The sequence below is a fragment of the Neoarius graeffei genome, chromosome 14 (genome assembly GCF_027579695.1).
Source record: "Neoarius graeffei isolate fNeoGra1 chromosome 14, fNeoGra1.pri, whole genome shotgun sequence".
Classification (NCBI taxonomy): Eukaryota; Metazoa; Chordata; class Actinopteri; order Siluriformes; family Ariidae; genus Neoarius; species Neoarius graeffei.
The window spans coordinates 3265341-3289723 of record NC_083582.1 but is presented as its reverse complement, the minus strand read 5'-3'; the positions used below and the strand labels follow the sequence as shown (position 1 = coordinate 3289723).

At 43.3% G+C, this 24383-nt stretch overlaps 1 protein-coding gene across 9 annotated transcripts in view; it reads right to left on the bottom strand.

Annotated features, from left to right (window-relative positions):
• The window catches only part of LOC132897879 (calcium-activated potassium channel subunit alpha-1-like), a 158621-nt gene that overhangs the window by 87749 nt on the left and 46489 nt on the right, over positions 1 to 24383 (bottom strand). For 8 of the 9 annotated variants that reach the window (XM_060939135.1, XM_060939134.1, XM_060939136.1 and 5 more), the window contains one exon: positions 22096 to 22224. In XM_060939135.1, the coding sequence (XP_060795118.1) occupies positions 22096 to 22224 (129 nt within the window). Of the gene's footprint in view, positions 1 to 22095; positions 22225 to 24383 lie in introns of those variants that run through there. The other variant, XM_060939139.1, reaches the window with a different exon arrangement.

The window sequence follows — 24383 nt, the reverse complement described above, 5'->3', positions numbered from 1 at the left end:
TATTATGGTTGGGGTTACGGTGTTGCGTTAGTGTGGCAGCGAGGGTGTGATCGAGCGTCAGCTGTGTGTGGCGAGGAGTCAGGTAGCACCAGCAGGTAACATGTGAGGAGTTTCACCTGTGTCTGATTACTGCCACTTTATTTATGTGTGTCTCGTGTGTTTTCAGAGGAAGCCAGTAAGCAGAGAGAGAGAGTTGAGCATCCTAGTGCCGTGTGTTTGGCGAGAGCAAATAAAGTCACTGAAAAGTGAACTTGAACTGGAAAATAAAATGCACCTGGAGTTTAGCCTGTCTCCCAGCTCATTTCCCAACAGCCTCGAGAGTGTTACAGTGGGTTAAGAACGCTCAGTTATGGAAATTCGAAAGTGAAGGAAATTAAGGATTTGTCAGTACTGTATGGAAATAAAATTCTGATCTTTTCAAATCAGCTGCGAGCCACACTGGCTATGTTCATATTACAAACTTCTTTGCAAGATTATGGTTTAATTGTTTAGACTGAACCTGTCTATATTGATGGCTCACAGTCATAACCACAACTGACCATGAAATATCTGTCTTTAATCTGAATGCACTTTCCCCCAAAACTTCCTGCATGAGGACATCTATTTCTTGGGTAACCGTTTCAAAGACTACTGTTTCGGTAGGTTGCTTACAAACTAAATTGCTAGTATTCCAATTAGCATGGAAGGAGAGCCTCTTGAAGTATATTAAAGCTCTTAGTGCTGCTAGATCAACATATCTCTCGATCCTAATAGAGCAGGGCTTTTCAAAGTGTGGGGCGCGCCTCCCCTAGGGGGCGCCAGAGTTCTTCGGGGGGGGCGCAACGTGAGGAAAAATAAACCAGAATAAGTTACTATTGCGGACATTTAGCGAACTTCAGCTAGCCTTTGCCAGAGACAAAATGGATGGATTTTTAGTACCTAAAGCTACAGTGAGTGAGGAGACAGAGTCTGGGCCAAGCAAAAAAAGAAGGAAGTATGACCACGATTATTTAAAGTTTGGATTTTCATGGACTGGATCTGAAGATGCTCCACTGCCACAGTGTGTTGTCTGCCAAGAGGTGCTCGCTAACGATGCTATGAGATGTTTAAAATGTGTAAAACAAGATATTTAAAAAAAAAAGCACAGATGTTTAAAATGTGTAAAAAAAGATGTTTTAAAAAAGCGCAGATGTTTAAAATGTGTAAAAGAAAAAAATAAAAATGTGTACAACAACCATTTTTTTTAAATACGAATGGAATATTAAGTATAGCAACAACAAAAATTGTAAGGGGGGCGCTGTTGTTTATTTGCTCTCTGGGGGGGGGGGGGGGGGGACTCTCCCACACTTTGAAAACCCCTGTAATAGAGGATAACAAAAATAATCCGAGATTCCTATTTAATACTGTAGCAAAATTAACCAGGAATAAGTCCACTATATAGACACATGCACACCTGCAGTATGGAGTAGCAACGACTTCATGAATGTTTTAATGACAAAATTGAAAATAATAGACAAAAATTCAAATGATTAATTTAAAGCCAGACAATTTGATAAGTAACCCTGTAGTTAACAATATCAGATCAGCAATTAGAATGTTTTACTCCCTTTAGAGAAACTGAACTAATTTCACTAATTTCCACTTCAAAACCTTCACCTTGTGTCCTCGATCCCTTACCTACACGTTTCTTCAAACAGATTATGCCAGAAGCAATTGAACCGCTTCTAAAAAGAAATCAATTCTTCTCTTATGATTGGCTATGTACCCAAATCCTTTAAACTAGCAGTTATCAAACCCCTGATTAAAAAACCTGACCTCAACTCCTGTCAGCTGTCCAATTATCGGCCAATATCAAACCTCCCCTTTATCTCCAAGATCCTTGAAAAAGCTGTGGCACAGTAGTTATGCTCATATTTACATAGGAATAACATCCATGAAATGTATCAGTCAGGATTTAGACTTCATCATAACACAAAGACGGCGCTGGTTAAAGTAGTAAATAACCCACTACTGGCCTCTGATCAGGGCGATCTCTTCCTGCTTGTATCGCTTGATCTTAGTGCAACTTTTGACATCATTGCTCATTCCATTCTCCTGGGTAAACTAGAAAATGTTGTTGTAGTTAAAGAAATGGCCCTCTCCTGACTCAGCTCTTATTTAACTGATCATTACCAGTTTTTAGATGTAAATGGTGACTTCTCTATGCATACTAAGATGAAGTTTGGTCTTATCCACATTACACTGGCTCCCAATCAAATTTTGCATTGATTATAAAATACTACTGTTGATCTTTAAAGCACTGAATGGTCTCGCACCACAGTACCTGAACAAACTTCTGGTCTTTTATGACCCACCATGCCTACTTAGATCAAAAGGTGCAGGCTATTTGTTGGTACAGCAAGCCTTCTCTTACAGAGCCTCTGTTGGAGAAATTAAAATCTCTCTCTCTCTCTCTCTCTCTCTCTCTCGGGACAGGTTGTTTTGTGAGGAGTTGCCTACAAAAAAAATATGATAAAGCTTTAGACCAATTTCTTTCTCTAATACTAGTTTACTAAACATGAAGCCACCAAACAGGAAGTGAGCCCATATCTCAGCAGCACTTATGTATCTACACCAAATGTGAACTGAATCAAGACCTCACCCAAAGGGAGTCCTGAAAAATGTGACCCATTTTACCACTCTGATGTGCTATAATAAAGAAAAACCTGGTTGTTTTTTTTTTCCCCAAGTCAGGCCTTTTGCTTGGCCCCCTCATTGCTGCTTGCAGCTATATTATTATTGTTGTTGTTGAACATTTTGCTGGCTAACCACAGCATTCAGACTAGTGCAACCACCAGACAATCAAATACAGACAGACAATCACTACATCACAAACAATCGATACAGCATTACCGAGAGCTGTATAAGGATCGGCATGTTGAAATTATAGTACTTACGAGTCTCTACCATGTGAAATAATGTCCCTGTCTTCATTAAGCTCATTAATCACCAGTGTGAAAATCTGTACACATCAATCACACATTCCTTTCATCCTCTAATCACAATCTCATCATCAATAGAACAACCCACTGAAAGAGTGATATTTATGAGAGTGTGGTTTGACTCAGACCTCTGTCAGTTACAGTAATCTGAAATATTCTCAAGAAGTGTCATTTTCTAAACCATCAGCTTCTTAATGACTCAGCCTCAATCCTACAAAGGTGGAGTGACTATTTCTTTGCCATCAGCAATGAGGAGTTTCCTCATCCAAAGATCACCAGTGCTGATCCAGTCATGGGTCCTGTTCCCCTGATATCCCCTGCAGAGGTAGAGGCAGAACTGTTAAAAATGAAGTCCAGAAAGGCGCCTGGCCCAGATGACATCCCAGCTGATGTATGGAAACTACTAGGAGGCAGAGGAATAAAGCTGCTGACAACTATATTCAACCGATCCATCACTGAGGGGACTGTTCCACATGAGTGGACAAAGAGCATCACTGTGCCCAGCTGGAAGGGAAAGGGTGACGTTAGCGAATGCAAAAACTACAGGCCAATACAATTAGTGTGCCACTCAATGAAAATCTTTGAATGTGTAATTGACAACTGGCTCTGTGCTATTGTTGCCATCACACCAAACCAGTGCAACTTTGTGAAGGGAACAGGTACCATCGACGCCATCCATGCTGCAAGACAACTTGTGGAAAAGCATCGGGAAAAGAACTTAATGGTCCACATGACATTTCTTGATCTGGAGAAAGCATTTGATGGAATACCACATGCACTGATATGGGATGCACTCCGATCACATGGTGTGCCCAAAACATACACAGTGGATACTGCTCCTCTACCAAGATGTTATAAGTGTGGTACACTGTCCTGTTGGTACCTCCCCAGCTTTTCCTATATGTGTGGGTGTACACCAGGGGTCAGCACTTTCACTCCTGCTGTTTATTCTGTGCGTGGACACTGTAACAGAAGATCTCCGAATACCACATCCATGGACACTTCTCTATGCAGGCGATATTTTTCTAGCTGCAAACACTCGCCAAGAACTGGAAACAAGGGTGCAGCTATGGAAATCAAGGCTAGATGGGTATGGTCTGCACCTGAACCTTGTGAAGACTAAGTACATGGAATCTGGTTCACAAGCAGATGGCAGCATCACTATCAATGGGCATGATCTTCCCAAAGTCACCCAGTTCAAATATCTGAGTTCTGTCTTTTGTGAGGATGGAGATACCATCCAAGATGCCAAAGCCCGTGTAAATGCTGCCTGGCTGAGATGGCGAAAGATAACAGGTGTACCTTGTGACAGCAGGATGCCGACCAATTTGAAGGCTAAAGTATATAAGACTGTGGTACCCCCAGTAGCACTATATGGCTGCAAATGTTGGGCAGTCACTGTAAAACATGAGCAAAGTCTACATGCCATGGAAATGAAAATGCTACGCTGGTCTCAAGGACTCTCTCGATTAGAACATGTGGAAAATACAGAAGTCCGTAGGAAAACGCAGGTGGTTCCAATCACTGCAAAGATGAGAGCGGCGCCTCCGATGGTATGGCCATATCATGCGAAGCTCAGATAGAGCAGTGGCTAAATCTGCAACAGCACTGGACATTCCAGGCAAGCAGCCATGTGGAAGACCCAAAACCAGATGGGTTGACTCAATTAAGGAGGACCTAAAGTCCATAAAAGCAAAACCAGAGGATGTCTTTGATTGGGGTAAGTGGAGACAGCTAAGCCGAGCTGTGTGCGCTGCACCTATGCAGGACTAATGCAAGGAAGAAGAAGAGGAGGAGGAGTAAATCACAAAAACCTGATTGTGCTCTATGTTTGGCCAGCAAGGAATATGTAATAAACACCAAAAAAGGAGAGGAAAAAAAAAAGAAAATTCAGTTTTAGTTGTACTTAAAGAAGAGTTAAGAGGTAAAGTGTACTACATGAGACACAGCCTTAGAGTAATATTTATGAGAGTTTAATTCGAAGCTGTAATCATAAAGAAAAAAAAAGGAAGCTTTCCCGAATAAATTCTGGTAAATAAAACTCGACAGGCTGACATCATAAATCCTGAAAACACAACCAAAACAGACTAAATGCAGTGTTTAAATAACACTAGAGGATGCGTTTCATTCGTTTCTTCAGGCTATAAGCAGGACAGAGAGGTTTTATACGAGTTTATATTCAGGCTCATGTAGTTTGCGTCAGTTTGATCAGTAATGGAACATTCGTTCTAGCTACACCTCAAATCTCATATCACTCACTGTGGTAACTGTACCACACACACACACACACACTTTCTCTCTCTCTCATCATGGGCAGCACAATAATAAATATTAAACAGTAAGTGCTACAGTGTATATGCACTATGAACATCCATCTCATTATCTCTAGCTGCTTTATCCTGTTCTACAGGGTCGCAGGCGGGCTGGATCCTATCCCAGCTGACTACAGGCGAAAGGCGGGGTTCACCCTGGACAAGTCGCCAGGTCATCACAGGGCTGACACATAGACACAGACAACCACTCACACTCACATTCACACCTACGCTCAATTTAGAGTCACCAGTTAACCTAACCTGCATGTCTTTGGACTGTGGGGGAAACCGGAGCACCCGGAGGAAACCCACGCGGACACGGGGAGAACATGCAAACTCCACACAGAAAGGCCCTCGCCGGCTACGGGGCTCGAACCCGGACCTTCTTGCTGTGAGGTGATAGTGCTAACCGCTACACCACCATGCCGCCCACACTATGAACATGTTATTCATAATGAAAGTTTGTTCAAAGTATTAAAGCTGATCATTTGAATTTATGCAACTCCAATGCATAATATGCTACAACACACTTACAGCTATCTCCCACATACCACATTATGACAGAACTCCCACTTTCTCCCACATATTATGACAGACTTCTGTCTGTCTACCACATACTGCATTATGTAAGACTTCCCACTTTCTCAAGGCTAATCACATTACATCAGACATCCCACTTTCTCCTGCATACTGCGTTATGACAGAATTCCGGCTATCTCCTGCATACTGCATTACGCAAGACTTTACACTGTCTCCCACATATTGCATTACGACAGACTTCCCACTTCCTCCCACATATTGCATTACGACAAACTTCCCACTTGCTCCCGCATACTGCATTACGACAGACTTCCCACTTCCTCCCACATATTGCATTACGACAGACTTCCCACTTGCTCCCACATATTGCATTACGACAGACTTCCCACTTGCTCCCGCATCCCAGTCACACTTCCCACTTGCTCCTGCACACTGAGTTATGACAGACTTCCGGCTATCTCCCGCAAACCGCATAACAACAGACTTCCCATTTTATCCCATATACTGGGAGAAAACTAGCAGGTTTGAGCATATTACCAAAGTGTGCTTGTGGCTAACCTCACAGTGGGTGGTCTGCCAATTCGACCTCACAGCTCATGACTCAACAGCTCCCAGCCACCAACCTACTGGAGTGTCCAGGCCTGAAGCAGGCTATTCTGCAGCAGGCTATTCTGCAGCAGGAACAACATCAGAACATCACCAACGCTTCTGCATGCTGGCATACAATGAGTTTGGCTACCTGTTTGCCTTTGCCCAACAGCTTCAAGATGCCTGCCAATAGTGGCTGCTAACAGAAGAGTGCGACGCTGATGACCTCATCAACCAAGTGGTACTGGAGTGGTTTGTCATTCAGCTACCAGAAGGAATGGCATCCTGGGTCCAGTGCCAATGTGCAGTGTCACTGGCGGAGGTGGTCTGGCTGGCAGAAGACCATCTGACAGCATTTCCAGGAGCAAGCATTCCCACCCCTTCTCTCTCTCTCTCCCTCTCTCCTCCATCTTCCCTACCCCTGCACTCCAGAAATGGGGGCCAATTGCCCCGAAAGCCTGCTCCCTGAACTCATGTCCCTCCCTGTTTTCCCTCACCCCCTTGTGCCTCCCTGCCTATGTTGCCACTATTCCCCTCTCTTTCCATAGTTAGAGCCATCAGTGCTGACCAAGGCCGGGACAAAACCTGGGCAGATCTGCAGGTGCAGTGGGGAAACCGGGCATTTCAGAGATCAGCATTCTCATAAGGAGGTGGGGATTCTGACCTGCATACCTGATGTGCCTTGGGCCTCCCCTGATCAAGCAGGAGCATATCAAGTGGCAGTGAGTATTCAAAGGGGTACATATCAGGCCTTGGTGGACTCAGCCTGCAATCAAACCACAGTTCATCAAAGCCTGATTGAATGTGGGCATTGGGGAATGCACAAATGGTGAAGGTGAGGGGTGTACACAGGGATGTTCACAAGTGCCCATTATGATGCAATTTAGGAGTGAAAAGCAAAGTGTGGAGGTGGCGGTTAATCCTCGTCTCACCCATCCACAAATCTTGGGGACAAATTGGTCCCAGGGCCGTCTGTGTCAGCTCCATATCATGGGGACACAGAGAATGGGGAGGGTTCCATCCCTCCACAGGGAATTCCCTTACACTGCAAAAAACTGAAAACTGAATTTGAGGAGAAAATTCCTTAATACTAGTGAAATTATCTTGCTGCATGGACAGATAATTTTACTTGACATCTTGGAATAAGTTGGTTGCAATCTAGAACTAGGTTTAATAATCTCAGAATTAACGTCTTGTATTCTCCTAATAGGAAATGCTCGATTGTTTCAACTATTTTCAAGATATTTTCACTTGCTAAGATATCATTTTTTGCAGTGGAATTTCCGATTGGAACACATGCAAGATGAAACTCTGAGGCACACTTTTGACCAAGTGAGAGTAATCAGTGGTCAAAACCTCCAGTCTAACATTGCACTCTCCTACCCGTATTTTTCTGTCATTGAAGATGGGTTATATTGAGTGATGCAGGACACTTTCACAGGAGAGGAAATAACCAAGTTGTTGGTTCTGAAGAGCCGCACAGAACTTTTATTCCATGAGGCTCATCATAATCCCATGGCAGGGCATTTAGGTCAGCATAAAACACTAAAACACCTCTCCTACCAGTACAGGAGCTGTACCTGAAACGCTGCCTGAACAGAATACCAAAATAGCCAGAGACTCCATCCATCCTGCCCATGGGCTTCTGCCCTCTGGCAAATGCTACCGCAGCATGAGATGTCAGACTGCCAGGTTATACAAGAGCTTATTGCCACAGGCTATCAGACTCCTCAATTCCCTTTAAACACACACCTCATCTCAAGCCATTTTTAAAAAATATTCAGTTGTTTACATTTCTTGAGCACTTTATTATTACGCATCAGTGGTGCACTGCAAAAAACTGAAAACTGAATTTGAGGAGAAAATTCCTTAATACTAGTGAAATGATCTTGCTGCATGGACAGATAATTTTACTTGACAAGACATCTTAGAATAAGTTGGTTACAATCTAGAACTAGTTTTAATAATCTCAGAGTTGGTGTCTTGTATTCTTCTACACTGTAAAAATGATATCTTAACAAGTTAGAATATCTTGAATATAGTTGAAACAATCTCACATTTCCTATTAAAAGAATACAAGACACCAACTCTGAGATTATTAAAACTAGTTCTAGATTGTAACCAACTTATTCCAAGATGTCTTGTCAAGTAAAACATCTGTCCATGCAGCAAGATCATTTCAGTAGTAAGGAATTTTCTCCTCAAATTCAGTTTTCAGTAGTGCAATGTTTATATTTATTATCACATTGTGCAATAAATCCAGTACTGGAAATAACAGGTGCAATTTTTGTTTAGTCCCAGCTTGTCCATTTATGTCTTACATGCAATATTTGGTTATGTCTGTTATATCTTTCACTGCACATGCTAGAGCTAGAAGAGAACACAACTTAATTCTGCTGTGCACTACTTGTTGTATGGTCGGAATGACAATAAAGTTCACTTTGACTTTAAGATGACTCATGGCCCGCTTCTATTGGCCAGGCATTCCCAGCGAAGTTTGCAGGTGGTGCGTGGCATAGCACGAATGCCAGTTGGTGAATTCACCAGGCACCCCAAAAGCGCCATTGCACCCTTTTATCATTGATTGAGATCCCCTTCAAAAGAATTGGTATGAATTTCATCAAACCATTAGATCAATCTGCACATAGGTATCGCTTTGTGTTAGTCTTAGTGGATTATGCAACGCAATACCCAGAAGCAGTGCCTCTACACAACCTCTACAAGTCAGGATTCCAAAAGAGATCCTGACTGATCAAGGCACAATGTTCATGGCACAACCACTTCACGAACTGTACAAATTACTGGGGATTAAATAGATTTGTACCAGTGTCTACCATCTGCAAACGGACAGGCTGGTCAAATTATTTAATCAGATGCTTAAAAACATGATTCGTAAGTTCATTCATGACAACGCCAGAAATTGGGACAGGTGGTTGGAACCTCTCTTATTTGCAATACAAGAGGTCTTGCAAGCCTCCATGGGGTTCTCCCCATTTCAATTATTGTATGGTCGCAAGCCTCGTGGTGTCTTGGACGTCATTAGGGAAAATTGAGAAGAGGAACCTTTTACCAGCAAAAATTAAATTGACCTGAGAGCAAAACTCCACACGCTGAGTCACCTAACCTAGGAGAATTTGCTCCATGCACAAGAACAGCAATCCTGGCTGTATAATGGGGGCTCAACTACATGAATTTGCACTGAGAGATAAAGTACTTGTTTTCCTACCCATGTTGAGTTTAAATTACTCGCAAAGTGGCAAGGATCCTTTAACCTCACATGGTGAATCAGAGAAGTTGACTATGTGGTCAGGTGAATGGATAGAGATGATGCACTTCAAATTTACCACTTCAATCTCCTGAAGCCATGGAGAGAGGTGGTTCCTGTGGCTCTGGTGACGGTGGGTCCCAAGACGGAAGAGCTGGGACTAGAGGCAAGTGTAAAGTGCAGCCCAATTCACCCCAGTCCCCTGAGGAGACCACCTCTCATCATCCCAGAGAGCACATGTTGCCAGGTTGTAGGAAGAATTCTCCAATGTGTTTTCATCACTGCCTGGTCACACTAATCTAATAGAGCACCACATTGAGACTCCTCTAAGGCAGTGGAACACAGCCACCTGGATTGTCTCCCTGAACACAAAAAAATGTGGTTCAGGATGAACTCAAGGCTGTGCTCAACATGGGGGTAATTGAGGAGTCACACAGTAGTTCCCAAAACAGACGTGTCGGTCCGGTTCTGTGTTGACTTTAGAAAAGTCAAAGCAGTTGTCTAAATTTGATGCATTTCCAATGACTTGCACTGATGAAGTGTTTGATCGGTTAGGCATGGCTCACTTTTATTCGACAATGGATTTGACTAAGGGATATTGGCAGATTCCCTTGACCCTATTAAGGAATCCTCCACCCACACATTGCATATGCGGCTGACTATTTAAATGGCGTTAACATTTAGAATAATGATCGGCAGCAGCATTTACAACATCTGAGGGCTGTCCTGAGATCCTTGAGATGTGCGGAACTCACAGTAAACTCAAAGAAGTGTATAATTGGGCAGGTGGAAGTACAGTATCTGGTGTTCCAATTGGGTCATGGGCAGGTGTGTCCCCAAATTGATAAGACTGCAGCAATTGTGGCCTACCCAAGACTAAAAAGGGGATGAGGCAGTTCCTGGGGCTGATTGGCTATTACAGAACGCTTGTATCTAATTTTTCAGATGTCACCAGCCCACTGACTGACCTCGCTAAAAAGGGGGCACCAGATCCGGTCCATTGGATGTAGCTATGCGAACTGGCTTTTTCACAGTTTAAAGTAGTGGCCTACTGTTGCATCCTCCTGACTTTTCTCTCCATTTTGTCTTGCAGACTGACATGTCAGACAGAAAGCTGGGATCCATTTTGTCCAAGGTGGTGGAGGGTGAGGAGTGCCCCATGTTGTACTCTAACCACAAGCTCTTGGTGCAGGAGAGTATGGTAGGTGCAGCATGCTAGAGAAGGAGTGTCTGGCCATCAAATGGGTGGCCCTCACTCTCCGGTACAACCTGCTGGGATGCCCTTTCACACACTGTTCTGACCATGCCCTGCTCCAGTGGCTCCACTGCATGAAGGATGCCAACACACAGATCACTTGTTGGTATCTGGGTCTTCATCCCTTTAAGTTCAAGGTGGTCCACAGGCCAGGGTCACAGATTGTGGTGGTGGAGTTCCTCTCCTGCCAGGATGGGAGTCAGCTGCAGGCTGGACAGCCCGAGTCAGGTGGTAGGGGTATGCGGCAGTGGAGGGGTGATCAAGCATCAACTGTGGACGACAAGGAGTCAGGTAGGACCAGCAGGTAACACATGATGAGTTTCACCTGTGTGTGATTACTGACATTTTACTTATGTGCATCTTTTGTGTTCTTTCAGAGAAGCCAGTAACCAGAGAGAGTGCTGAGCAATCCAGTGCTGTGTGGGTTCGTGTGTAGAGCAGAGTGAAGTCACTGCAAAATAAAATTAAAGAAACAAAAATGCACCTTGAGTTGTCAGACCCATCTCCCATCTCCTCCTTTCCCATAAGCACCAAAAAGTGTTGTAAATAGATTTCTTTCCTTAGCACTCAGTCATTCCTTTTATGAATTAGTAAGTTAAATAAATGCCCAAAGAGAGTTAAACGTAATGTTCTGGGAAACAAAGTTTAAACAAACTTCTCACAAGCAACTATGAACTGCACAAACAGACTCTTAGTGTTAAAAGCCTCTGTGACCAGTTGGCACAATATATGTTCAAAGCTAAAGGTTTTAAGCCTGGTTCACATGGTATAAGTTAAATAAAAGCATCCAAGACTGCTGAGTTGCATTTTAGTGAAGGGTGCTATATTGCAGATTGAGAGATTTAAGCTGGGCACACATTAGGAGTCAACTGCTAAAAAAATGGAGATTGGAAACAGTTTCCTTTCACATGTGTGAATTTATACAACAATAGTTATGATCAATAACATCCTGGGAGGCTGCCCATGCAGGACAGGAGCTGATAGCAGGGTGCTTTAGAGCAGAAAAAGCTGCTTACTGGGCAGCAACTACATCAAACCAGTGGGCCCTGGTGACAGTGCTGCAGGGTACAAAACTGTCATCCGCCCCCACATCTTAATGAACCCATAACCTCATCAATTTCATATCCTGTTAAATTTGTGGTGTTGTACAAAATTTGTTCCCTCTTAGACAGAAGAATGATTGTAAGAATAGACCCCATGGTTCAGAACAAAGAGTTCTACTCAACCTACTTCAGAAGAAGGATGGGGGTTTGATTGTCCATTTCTACAATTGAAAGAACCGAACAACTTCTTCTTTCAGCTGCTCCTATTAGGGGTCACCACAGCAGATCTGTTCCACATATTTGAAACCGGAGCACCCAGAGGAAACCCACGTAGGCACAGGGAGAACATGCAAACTGCACACAGAAATGCCCCCAGTGGTCATGAGGTTCAAACCCAGAACCTTCTTGCTGTGAGGCAACAGTGCTAACCACTACACTAGCCCTCTGAGAGAACTGAACTATCAGACGTTATTCATGCCATGCAGTCAGAAGGTTGGTTCAGTGCAGTGCATGTTTTCCATGTTCTCATCACTCATGCATTATTTATGTTTGTGTATTCTTTACATGTTTATGCATTCTTTCATGAAGATGGAAAAACTTCCCATTATTCTGAGCTCACACATCTCCATTTCATATACAAGACGCTAAACTAATGAAAATTCTTATTTTATTTCCTTGGATGCATGGCTTGTTTATGTACTCAGTTGCCTGATTTCCTGGCTTGATCAGAGAAAAACAGAGCCGTCACCTGGTTCTGGTCCTCATCTATGAGTCAGATGGTAAAATAAAGCTGGCTGGTTGGAAACGTGGCTGAAGCAGGAGTAAACATCATTAGCTGCTTATTTCCCAAAATAAGAGTTTATTAGTTGGTGAACTTACTCATTTTCTTGTGTCCATATCTATTAAAGTCTCTCGGTTTGAATATTTCTAAAATATGAACGTGTGAAAGAAAGAAAATGTGTTCATTACCATATTCTTAACATCTGGAATTAACTTTTCCAATGAAACAATATTTAAGTTTCAGCAGAATTGTATATAAAATGGTGCGAAAATCATAACGTGTGAGCGCACTGCAACTAAATAGCTTTTAAATTAGATGTATAAAGCTGTAAAAAAAATAAAAAAAATAATCTAGAATGATATACTAATAGTATTAATATTGTATTTAGGAATCAAATCAAATGAAATCTGGATTGTTACTGTACAGGACAAAGTGCAGTACATGTTTATGAGGCATGCGTCAAATGTTAAATGTTCAAATATCTCAAGTTAAAAGTTAATAAATGACTATTCAGTTATCTGCTAAAGAGGAAACGCATATTTACTATAATCATTTTCCACTGCAATGAAAGTTACTTCCTGTCCACGACAATGGACATATTTGTGTTTGGAGAATTTCTAATTAATGAATATAAATATTAAATACACAGCAAATTCTTGACTAAAAATCAGCTAAAGTTACACAAAGTTTTGACCTGCAAGCTTCACGTTTACATTTATATTTACAGCACGCTGTTGTTATCCAGATGTGCACTGAAGTCTCTACTGAAAACACACATCCTCACACTAATACAAATACACCTTAGTCAAAGAATATTGCAAGGGAAGTATTCAAACACTGGCTTCTCTCACAGGTTTATCATTTAATACTCAATATTTTAACCCCAAAAATGCTGCAAAGCATCCATCAGGTTTGGTTTCTCACTTTCCTTATATGGTAACCGTTTCCTGTTGTCATGGTATTTTACTGTTCTCCCATTAGGCCTCATTAGTTTGTGACTTACGTACATCCTCCTGTTGTTACTGCGCGCGCGCGCGTGTGTGTGTGTGTGTTATTCCATCAAGCCTGAAATCAAATTGAACCATCAAAAACTCTGCTGTGATCCTTCAGCACAGATGGATTTATAGGCTTGATTGCGCTGATCGTTAAAACGATCATAAATTTGTAATTGCAAAAATGTATTAGTTTTATTAGTGCTAGATTTGACACCTTGATGTAGGCCTTATTATTATTTAATTTGTGCTAGCAGCGCTGGCGCAAATTGTTACCCTCACTCAGGATCTTTCTACTTTATTATTATTATTATTATTATTCTCGTAGCATTTTTTAAGATGCTATTTCTCCCTCAGTTTTCAACCAATCACCACCACATTTCACCTGAAGAATACCTCTGGGCTGAATTAAGTTGCTATGACTTTTGGTGGTGATTTGGATCACCGAGCCGGAACGATACATGAAAAACAGGGGGGTGTTAACTGTCATTTTTCATGATTTTTTCAATCAGTTTTTATTTTGTTCAGCAAAATGACCTTCACCTTGACCTGCAATTGACAAAGGTCAGCTAGCAGAAATTACTGTGACTTTAGTCACAGTCTCCATCTAGTTTTTTTTGTTGTTAATTTTTTTTTCCCTTTGGGCCAAAAAAAGTGCAATTTTTGACCAATTTTGGCTGCAAATCTTCACTGGCATCTCTAAACTATATACATGTATGTAAGGTTAGCTAAATAATTTCACATTAGCGAACTCAAATACATTCTCCATTTACCATGACAGAAGGCGAGGACGTCCAGGAGGCTTCCAGGGGGTTAGTTAATTTCAGTGAGTTCAAAACACCTACACAACCGTCAATCATTCCAGATTCATGTGTCCATTAGCTCGTCTGCTGTTTTTATGGGGGCGGGGATATCTGAGCAATATGTCCATCCATCACCATTGCAAAGATGACCATTACATCAGAGTAGTTGAATTCAGCTGTGTGTCCAAAGATGACTGATGTAATGACTTGCGCAGCATCATCTGCACACTCTCGTCCAAAGACATCAGGGTCCAGTGGCAGAACATAGTCGAGACGGCTGGAACAAGTACCAGTTACAGGGCTCCACTCCGATATTTCTGTCAGGGTTGATTTCCCTTTGCCTTTCACTATCCCTAGCTACCCACAGGGCAGTGAGACCCAGCGTTGTGCGTACACTATGTTGGGATTTTTGTTTCACCCCTGAAGGGACTACGAGGTGTGTCAGAAAAGAAACAGAACTGGGGTCACAAAAAAAATGTGTGTCAAATCCAAACTACAAGTTTTCCCCTTCAAAATAATCCCCGTTGAGTCTAATGCACTTTCCCATCCTTCTCCACCACGCCTCCATGCACTCCTGGAAGGATTCTCCCGAGATTCTCTGCAGCTCCATCGTCACGGCCCTCTTGATAGCTTCCGCGTCCAGAAAACGGGTCCCCCTTGATGACCCCCTTGAGCTTGGGGAAAAGGAGAGAAAAAAAAGAAAAAAAAAATCACACGGAGCTAGGTCGGGTGAGTAGGGAGGTTGCTCCAGCATGGCAATGTTCTTCTCGGCAAGGAACTACCAGATGCTCAGGGTGTTGAGTCGCCATGTTGTTGTGGTGAAACAGCCATGAGTTGTCCTGCCACAACTCTCGCCTCTTTTCACACACTGAATGAAGCAAACACCGCAGGATCTCTTTGTAGACATGATGGTTGATCGTCTAGCTCTGTGGCAAGAACTCTATGTGGATGATGCCCCTCACATTGAAGAAGCACACTAAGTTCTGTTACTTTTCTGACACACCTTGTAGATGGTAGGTTTGTTTTCAGGGTTCCTTCTCCCCTAGATCTGCCATGTTTAGCAAAGGTCACAGAAAGACACATGGTTGGTCTTCACCATGAAGAGGCTAGTGCGATCAGCTTGAGTGATCATATGCTGCGCTTCACAAAGTGTCAGATGTGGGAAGACCAGTCTAGGATGCCTTCCTAGGCTTCTAGTACCAACTCGTAGCAGTACTGGCAGGGGGCGGCACGGTGGTGTAGCGGTTAGCACTGTCACCTCACAGCAAGAAGGTTCTGGGTTCGAGCCCAGTGGCTGATGGGGGGCCTTTCTGTGCGGAGTTTGCATGTTCTCCCCGTGTCCGCGTGGGTTTCCTCCGGGTGCTCTGGTTTCCCCCACAGTCCAAAGACATGCAGGTTAGGTTAACTGGTGACTCTAAATTGACCGTAGGTGTGAATGTGAGTGTGAATGGTTGTCTGTTGCCCCTTTTCCACCAAAGCAGTTCCAGGGCTGGTTCGGGGCCAGTGCTTAGTTTGGAACCGGGTTTTCTGTTTCCACTGACAAAGAACTGGCTCTGGGGCCAGAAAAACCGGTTCCAGGCTAGCACCAACTCTCTGCTGGGCCAGAGGAAAGAACCGCTTACGTCAGTGGGGGAGCGGAGTTGTTAAGACCAACAACAATAACAAGACCACGAAAGATCACCATTTTTAAGCGGCGAGAAGCAGCAGCTGTACAAACGCAAAGTCATCCATTATTATTATTATTGTTGTTGTTGCTGCTGCTGCTTCCGTGTTGTTTTTGCTTCGATATTTGCGCCAAGGTTTATGCAAACATAGCGACGTAACTGACGTATACAGCGACGTAATGACGTAGCTCTGCGAGCTATGGAAAAGCAAACTGGTTCTCAGCTGGCTCGCAAGTTGAACGAGTTGTGAACCAGCACCAGCACTGGCCCCGAACCAGCCCTGGAACTGATTTGGTGGAAAAGGGGTATGTGTCTATGTGTCAGCCCTGTGATGACCTGGCGACTTGTCCAGGGTGAACCCCGCCTCTCACCCATAGTCAGCTGGGATAGGCTCCAGCTCGCCTGCGACCCTGCACAGGATAAGTGCTTACGGATAATGGGTGGATGGAGTACTGGTAGGTCTGCACTTGGGTTAAACCTCAAGTTCTTTCATGACAGCCTTCTATTTCAACTGCATCAGCTTAAAACCCCAATTTACATCTAATGAACCTCAATAATAGACTGAACGAATAAGATACCCAGGAAACACACTACAAGCATTCATTAGTGTGAATAAATTGTAATTATATTCAAACAGACACGCTTGTTAATTAAACAGTGTGTAGTCCTGACTTTACAGATGTTTACGCTGGATTTCTTTGACCTGTAATGATCAGCAATTGAGTGACACGGTTTATACATGAATAATGTAGTCAGAGTGTTTAGGACTGACAGCCAATCAGAGCTCATTACTACAGATGATGCTAAATGGATGTAGGACACCGGAAGACACAGCTCAGTCCGCTGTTTTAATTAATGATTAACGAATCTAATTACCAGCCCACGGGCACACTTTAAGCTTCTGTCGTTGGCCTGTTTGAGCTTTTCTCAGCTCAAGGAGACGCACTGAGAAAGTCCACATGCCTGAGTCACATTTCCTGTGTACCAGTTTGGTGGAGACAGGCCAAGCAGAATGTCTCAGCTCTAATGGAATATTCTAGACGCATACACACAGTGATTAGCAGCACTGTAGTAAAGCTGCTCAGATCAAAAACAAACGCGAGTTCCAAACACAACTATGTGATATGCAAGGTCTCATTAGTTACAGTCACTGAGGAACCACACAACACTCTGTGGTTGAGTAACAAGTTACAGACGCAAGTCATAAGTAGCCTTTTAAGTAGTTAGCTAACACCTTGCTGACAAATTGGCAACGTAGCACCTAGAATATTTAATATTATTACACATACAGGACACTTTTTCGATGGAATAAAAACATGTTCTATTCCCTTCTAGCTGGTTTCATTCATTTGGTTCGATAGCATGCAATATTCTTAGCATATCGCTTATCCCAGCCTTTCTCAACCGGGGTGCCGTCTGGCTTCGTTAGGGGTGCCGTCAAAAAAATTATATATTTTAACACTGAAATAAATATAATGAATTAAAATTCCAAAAAATGATAGTTACACTAATGCAGATCATCGCCGCCTCATGCATCATCAACATTTGTCTCGCGGCCCCCTTTCCCATGTCACAACGTCACTGCCGGGGTCAGCGTGACTGCGTATATTTTATATGGGGGTGCCTTGAGAATTTGCACACTTCTGAAGGGTGACGTGACTGAAAAAAGGTTGAGAAACGCTGGCTCATCCTATGTGTATTACATCACTCTACCCAATGGAGAATGAGCATTGAATATGATTTACGATATAAAACTTCCATGCTAGCGAGCGACTGTGACAATTTGTAAACAAACATGGCCACCAGGTTCGTGTCATTAAAATCGGACGATTTTGATAGAAGTTTGGCTGCCAGGTCGCTCCGTTGCGTGGAGCTGTCGATGTTGATTTTAAAAGTAACTCAGTAATACCAGGGCTAGAATTTTGGCGCGAATCCGCAAATCGATTCGCGTGAGCATTCGCATAAATTGCTCCCCAGGCGAATCCCAACGGATTCACGCAAAATATTCAAGAAATATCGTAATTTTATCGTAAAATATCAAAGCAATCACTTCAACACAAAAATTCCACAAACGGTTTCGGTTTCGATAAACAAACGTTCTGCGCATGTGCAAAGTGTGTTTCACTCGCTTGGTGTCGCTTGCATCTAGTCCGCCGAGTACTCGCCAGGTGGCTTTTGTTGTCAAAAATAACAAGATGGCGTACTCCAGCTCAAGTGATAGTCAGCCAAACACCTCGAAATCCATTGAAAAAACGAAAAGAATATCACGGTGCGGTTTACAGGCGTGGGGCGATGACCTACTAGACAATTATGACTTCGACTTTGAAGACGATTTCGCGGTCAAGGCGAGGTGTAAGACATGCAGCCTGCACTATAACAAAATCAAAGCGCGGTGGGTATTCTGTTTCACGGTCGATGATCGTCACGCATATAATGATATATAGCCTATACACGAGTCTGACACACAGACACACACACACACACACACACACTAGTGCAGTCATTCAGAATCAGAAAAACAAGACCAATGAAATGAATAAATATATGATAAACACACAAAAATACAGGCTACTGACATGAGAAACTCGATAATTTTTTACGTTAATAAAATTACACTCAAATTAAAATGAACACCAGAATTTGAAATAAATAAATTATCAAGACATGCAATTACAGAGAATATTGAATTTACTTTTTCAGATATAGAGGCAAGGTCGTGAATGATGTTATGAGTTATGGGAAAAATTTTATTGGATTCTCAGGATTCTCGCAAAACGGTTTTGTGAGAATCCAAACAGATTCCTGCAAATTTTCATGAAATTCTAGCCCTGCAGTAAATTACACAGGAAAAATAATAATAATATTATTCGGCTTGACTGTGCTAGCATCGTACTTCGCTAACGATACTGCTGCACCGGCTGGAAGGTAAGTGCACTGCTGCGCTAACAGCAGCGAGTCACGGGCAAGTTCGCATTGGCCTATGAGAATGCTGATATGAAGACAGTGTGTATGTATAATAATATTGGCTGCCTTTTTTCATGGTCTATCAGATATATTCCATTCAGCTACTCATCTTTGACTCGTTCAGTATCATGCTAGCTGAGTGGAATACATCTCATATACCACTCAAAGCCAGCCAATATTATTTAAATATGTCACTCTAAACATCTAACCTTCAGCTCCATGTTCCAGGTAATGGTGCTTCAACATTACACTTTATTTCATTACACACATTTGAACACTACATTTGTAAAAGCTATAAAGTTTTGCTGTAAAATTTCTTATCTCGTTGTCGTAAGAACAGGACGTATTCGTGAACTGTAGCATTTGAAACAGCCCATGCCCTGTTTACTTCCTGTTCTAGCTCCACTCCCTGATTTATCAGTGTCACCTGTGTGCACTTGTGACTTTACAGCCTTTTAGTTTGTCATGTGTCTTGCATGTCACTGCTGTAATTTGAAGCTGTGCCCCCTTGCTGTTTGTGTCCTAGTTTCCCAGGTAACCCTGTTTCCTTGTTTCCCACTTCCTCGTCCTAGTTTCCTACTTCTCAGTTATGTTCTAGAGCGTCTCAGTTTTGTCTTTACTTTATATGGTGGTGTCCGTAACAATGGTCTGGTCACCAAACAAGACAGTGTCCGAATGTGGCGTCTTCAGAACAAGATGGTCTCCAACAGTGACTGCCTCCTAATTTCACAGTTACCAAATATGATGGTCTTCAAAAATGACACTTGCCAAGCAGGACATTGATCAAGCGTGATGATCTCTGAACAAGTTAATCTTCAAACACAATGGTCTCCAAACATGATGCTCTTGAAATCAGACAGCTCCCAAACATGATGGGCTGATTACCTGATGGCCTCCACACTGCTGCCAAACATGAGTGCCATCCAACATGACGGTCACCAAATGTGACATTTGCCAAACACGCTGGCCTCTCCAAACATGACTGACTCTAAACTTGATGGTCTCTGAATGTGATGGTTTCCAAGCATTACGGTCATCAAATATGACGGTCTCCAAACGTGACCGACTCTAAACTTGGTCACTAAATTTGAGGGTCACCAAACACGAAGGCCACCAAGCATCATTTTCAAGACATGGTGGTCTCCAAACATGACAGTCTCCACCATTGATGGTTTCCAAACCTATGGTTTATTTTTTCTGTTGTCATGGTAATTCTATTTGTTGGGAAATTAATTGCTTGAATTTTAATTCACTTCATGTCCAACTTTAAAAGGATACAAATGTAGCAACTGTTTGTGTACACGACACCCTGGTTATTTATTCTAATGATATTTTAATAACAGTGCTAATTAACAAGCTTACAGCAGTGTTCAACATTACACACACACACACACACACACACACACACACACACATCTGCTGTGCTACATGAAGCTGCTGTTACCATGGCTACAGTGTAGGTCAGCTCAACACACTATAAATGCTCAAGGTTTCTGTACGCGCACACACACACACACACACACACACACACACACAAGTGATGAGCTTCATTCATCATCTAGCAGATGCAGCTGAGTCATGGCGTGCTTACATCACTCTCTCTCACACACACACACCTTGGTTTATAAAGGCGTATGAATAACAATTAATATTATGTATCATGGCTCATATTAATCTGCATGATGGCTTGTAATTCATATAATGGCTCAGTGTGTGTGTGTGTGTGTGTGTGTGTGTGTGTGTGTGTCTGGACATTTGTCTGGCTCTAACTGTGCCATGTTACTGAACAGCCTGGAAGCCATAGCAACCGCTTCAGCCAGAGGCTAATGCTAACACTGTTTACTGCACACGCTCAGTAGGATTAAAGGCGCTACTACACACCAGTATCCCTTTCTACATCTCTCTCTCACACACACACACAGCTACTCTTTACAAAGAACTCATCTTAAAAGTATAAAAAACTAAAATGAAAACAGATATTTAGAAATATTAGTCCTACAGCTTATCATACTCCATCAACACCATTTTTAAAAATCATTTTTATTTAAGCATCACCGACTCACAGAGGCCACCCGGGTATAATATCCTACCTAGTGCGCTAGATGTAGTGCAGATCATTTAAGGTTAAACTTCATTAACAGAACATTTACCTGAGGAAAACGTAACCTTTAACACAACTAAAAGGTTCTTCTATCGCAGCCTTTCACAGCGTGTCCATCACTGAATCTCACAAATACGATTCACCGTGCAGCCGTACTCGAACAGCCTGGACGCACCTACAGATTAGATGCTGCTGGGTGAATCTATCAGATTAGACGCAGAAATGGACTAAAAGGGTTGTTTTTTGTTTTCGCTGTTTTCATTTCCATAATCGAGAAATGAATCGACTCAGATTTGACTCAATCGATTCGCAGTTCAGTGAACAGAATTCGACCGGAAGGAATTGAACAGCTCTACTTCAGATACCACACACCGTAAGGGCAAAGCCACTGCTGCTAGTGAACTTAGCATGACGACAGGTCAAGTAAGGTCATGATGAAAAGAACGCAAGATAACGATGGCAAATACCTTATAATGAAATTCTTCAGAATTTAAACAGATGTCAGTTAAGGTTTTTTAAGAAAGATAGACATTCTGACTGTAATTGCATCATTAGGCTCCTGTTACCATGGATACAGACTCAGTCAGCTAGACACTATTAGTCTATAATAATATAATAGGATGAAAGCAGTGAGATGCTCCTGGTGAAGGTCAGTGTAGGAGCACTGCTTTGTTCTGTGAACTTCAACACTGCAGAATGGAGAAGAGGAAGCGAACAGCCAATTACAGCTTCCTGAAAATAGAGAACTGAGGAGCTGGTGATTATTAGTTTCTGACCACAGAATATCATGACTTCACCATCGAGGTCGTGTGTGTGTGGAGACTCACCAGCACGCGTCCGGTGAGTGTCTGTGCAGAGATCATGACCCCGGCCCAGTCCTTCACCGAGGTCATCCAGCCCACCTCACTGACCACCGTACTGTCCTTCTTCTCCACACTGCTGATCCGCTGAACATCCTACACACACGCACACACACACAAAAGCAGACTATTATGCTGAGAGTACATTACACAACTCCTATTACACACAATCTATTTATTTTTGGGTGAACAACAACCTCCAGGTCAGTGACTAATCACCGTCCAATGGCCTGACATTTCCCAACGTGTGTGAAATGATGAGTAATAAATCTTGCTCTCTGTGTGTGTGTGTGTGTGTGAGAGAGTGAGAGAGACAGTCAGTGAGAGGACACTGTCTGGGAACTAAACAGGGTCGAGCAGAAGGACAATGATATAGCAAAGCAAGTAAGTTGTCCTGTCTGAACAGGAAATGGGAGAGGGCGGGGTTAGAAAGGACAGGGCGGGGTTAGAAAGGGCAGGGCGGGGTTAGAAATGACAGGGCAGAGTTAGAAAGGATAGGGCGGGGTTAGAAAGGACAGGGCAGAATTAGAAAGTTCAGGGCAGAGTTAGAAAGGACAGGGCAGGGTTAGAAAGGACAGGGCAGAGTTAGAAAGTTCAGGGCGGGGTTAGAAAGGACAGGGCGGGGTTAGAAAGGAGAGGGCGGGGTTAGAAAGGAGAGGGCGGGGTTAGAAAGGACAGGGCGGGGTTAGAAAGGACAGGGCGGGGTTAGAAAGGACAGGGCGGGGTTAGAAAGGAGAGGGCGGGGTTAGAAAGGAGAGGGCGGGGTTAGAAAGGACAGGGCGGGGTTAGAAAGGACAGGGCGGGGTTAGAAAGGACAGGGCAGAGTTAGAAAGGACAGGGCAGGGTTAGAAAGGACAGGGCGGGGTTAGAAAGGACAGGGCAGAGTTAGAAAGGACAGGGCGGGGTTAGAAAGGACAGGGCGGGGTTAGAAAGGACAGGGCGGGGTTAGAAAGGACAGGGCGGGGTTAGAAAGGACAGGGCGGGGTTAGAAAGGACAGGGTGGGGTTAGAAAGGACAGGGCGGGGTTAGAAAGGACAGGGTGGGGTTAGAAAGGACAGGGCGGGGTTAGAAAGGACAGGGCAGGGTTAGAGACGACAGGGAAAGGGTTAGAGACATCAGGTCAGGGCTGGAAAGGACTTTATGGGTTTAGAACAGTCAGGGTGGGGTTAGAAAGGTCAGGTCAGGGTTAGAAAGATCAGGGCAAGGGTTAGAGATATCAGGTCAGGGTTAGGAAGGTCACGGCGGGGTGGAAAGGAGCAACAGAGGTTTAGGGCTGTGGTGGCTCAACAGTTAAGATTCTGGGTTACTGATCAGAAGGGTGGTTCTCATGCCCTAGCACCGCCTACACCTGCCCTTAAGCAACGCCCTTAACCCGCTCTGCTCCAGGGGGTTACATCACAGCTGACCCTGCACTCAGACCCCGACTTACTAACAAGCTGAAATATGTGAAGAATTTCACTGCGCTGTAATGTTTATGGAACAAGTAAGAACTTCTGCTTCACACACACACACACACACACACACACACACCTCATGGGCTGAAGCCACAGTGTGCAAGAAGGTCCTAATTACAGCCTCCTGTGTATTTCCCACAGAGACTGAGGTGTGACCCCACACACACACACACACACACAGCAACGAGGTTGGAGGAAGAGAAGACTCGAGCTGCATAAACAAATATAACACAAATTAAAGGGCAGAAGGTGTTCATGTTAAATGTCAGACATTCCTAATGAACCACACAAGGGACTTGGCTTTAATTAACGCAGACACGCACGCAGAGTATTAAAACGAGTGTCTTAATATAAACCTGCACTATTGTCAGAGCTGCCGTTATAGAGAAGCAACCAACACCTTCTGACCAATCAGAGTCCAGAACTCAACACTGCAGCCTTTTATTTTAAAAATCCAGAGAATGACATTATTCTTTTCTCTCACAGAACAACCTTCTGGATCCTCACCAGTCCGGTTTTCAAGCCAGACACTCAACTGAGACTGCACTTGTCTCCGTCAGTGAGACACTTCACGCAGCGCGTGCTGCCTCCCTCTCCTCTGTTCTGATTCTCCTTGATCTTTCTGCTGCATTTGACACTGTTGATCACCCCAACCTCCTGTTATCCTTATCAGCTCTAGGGATCTGTGGGACAGCCACAGATTGACCAGAGAGGTACAACCCCGATTCCAAAAAAGTTGGGACAAAGTACAAATTGTAAATAAAAACGGAATGCAATAATTTACAAATCTCAAAAACTGAT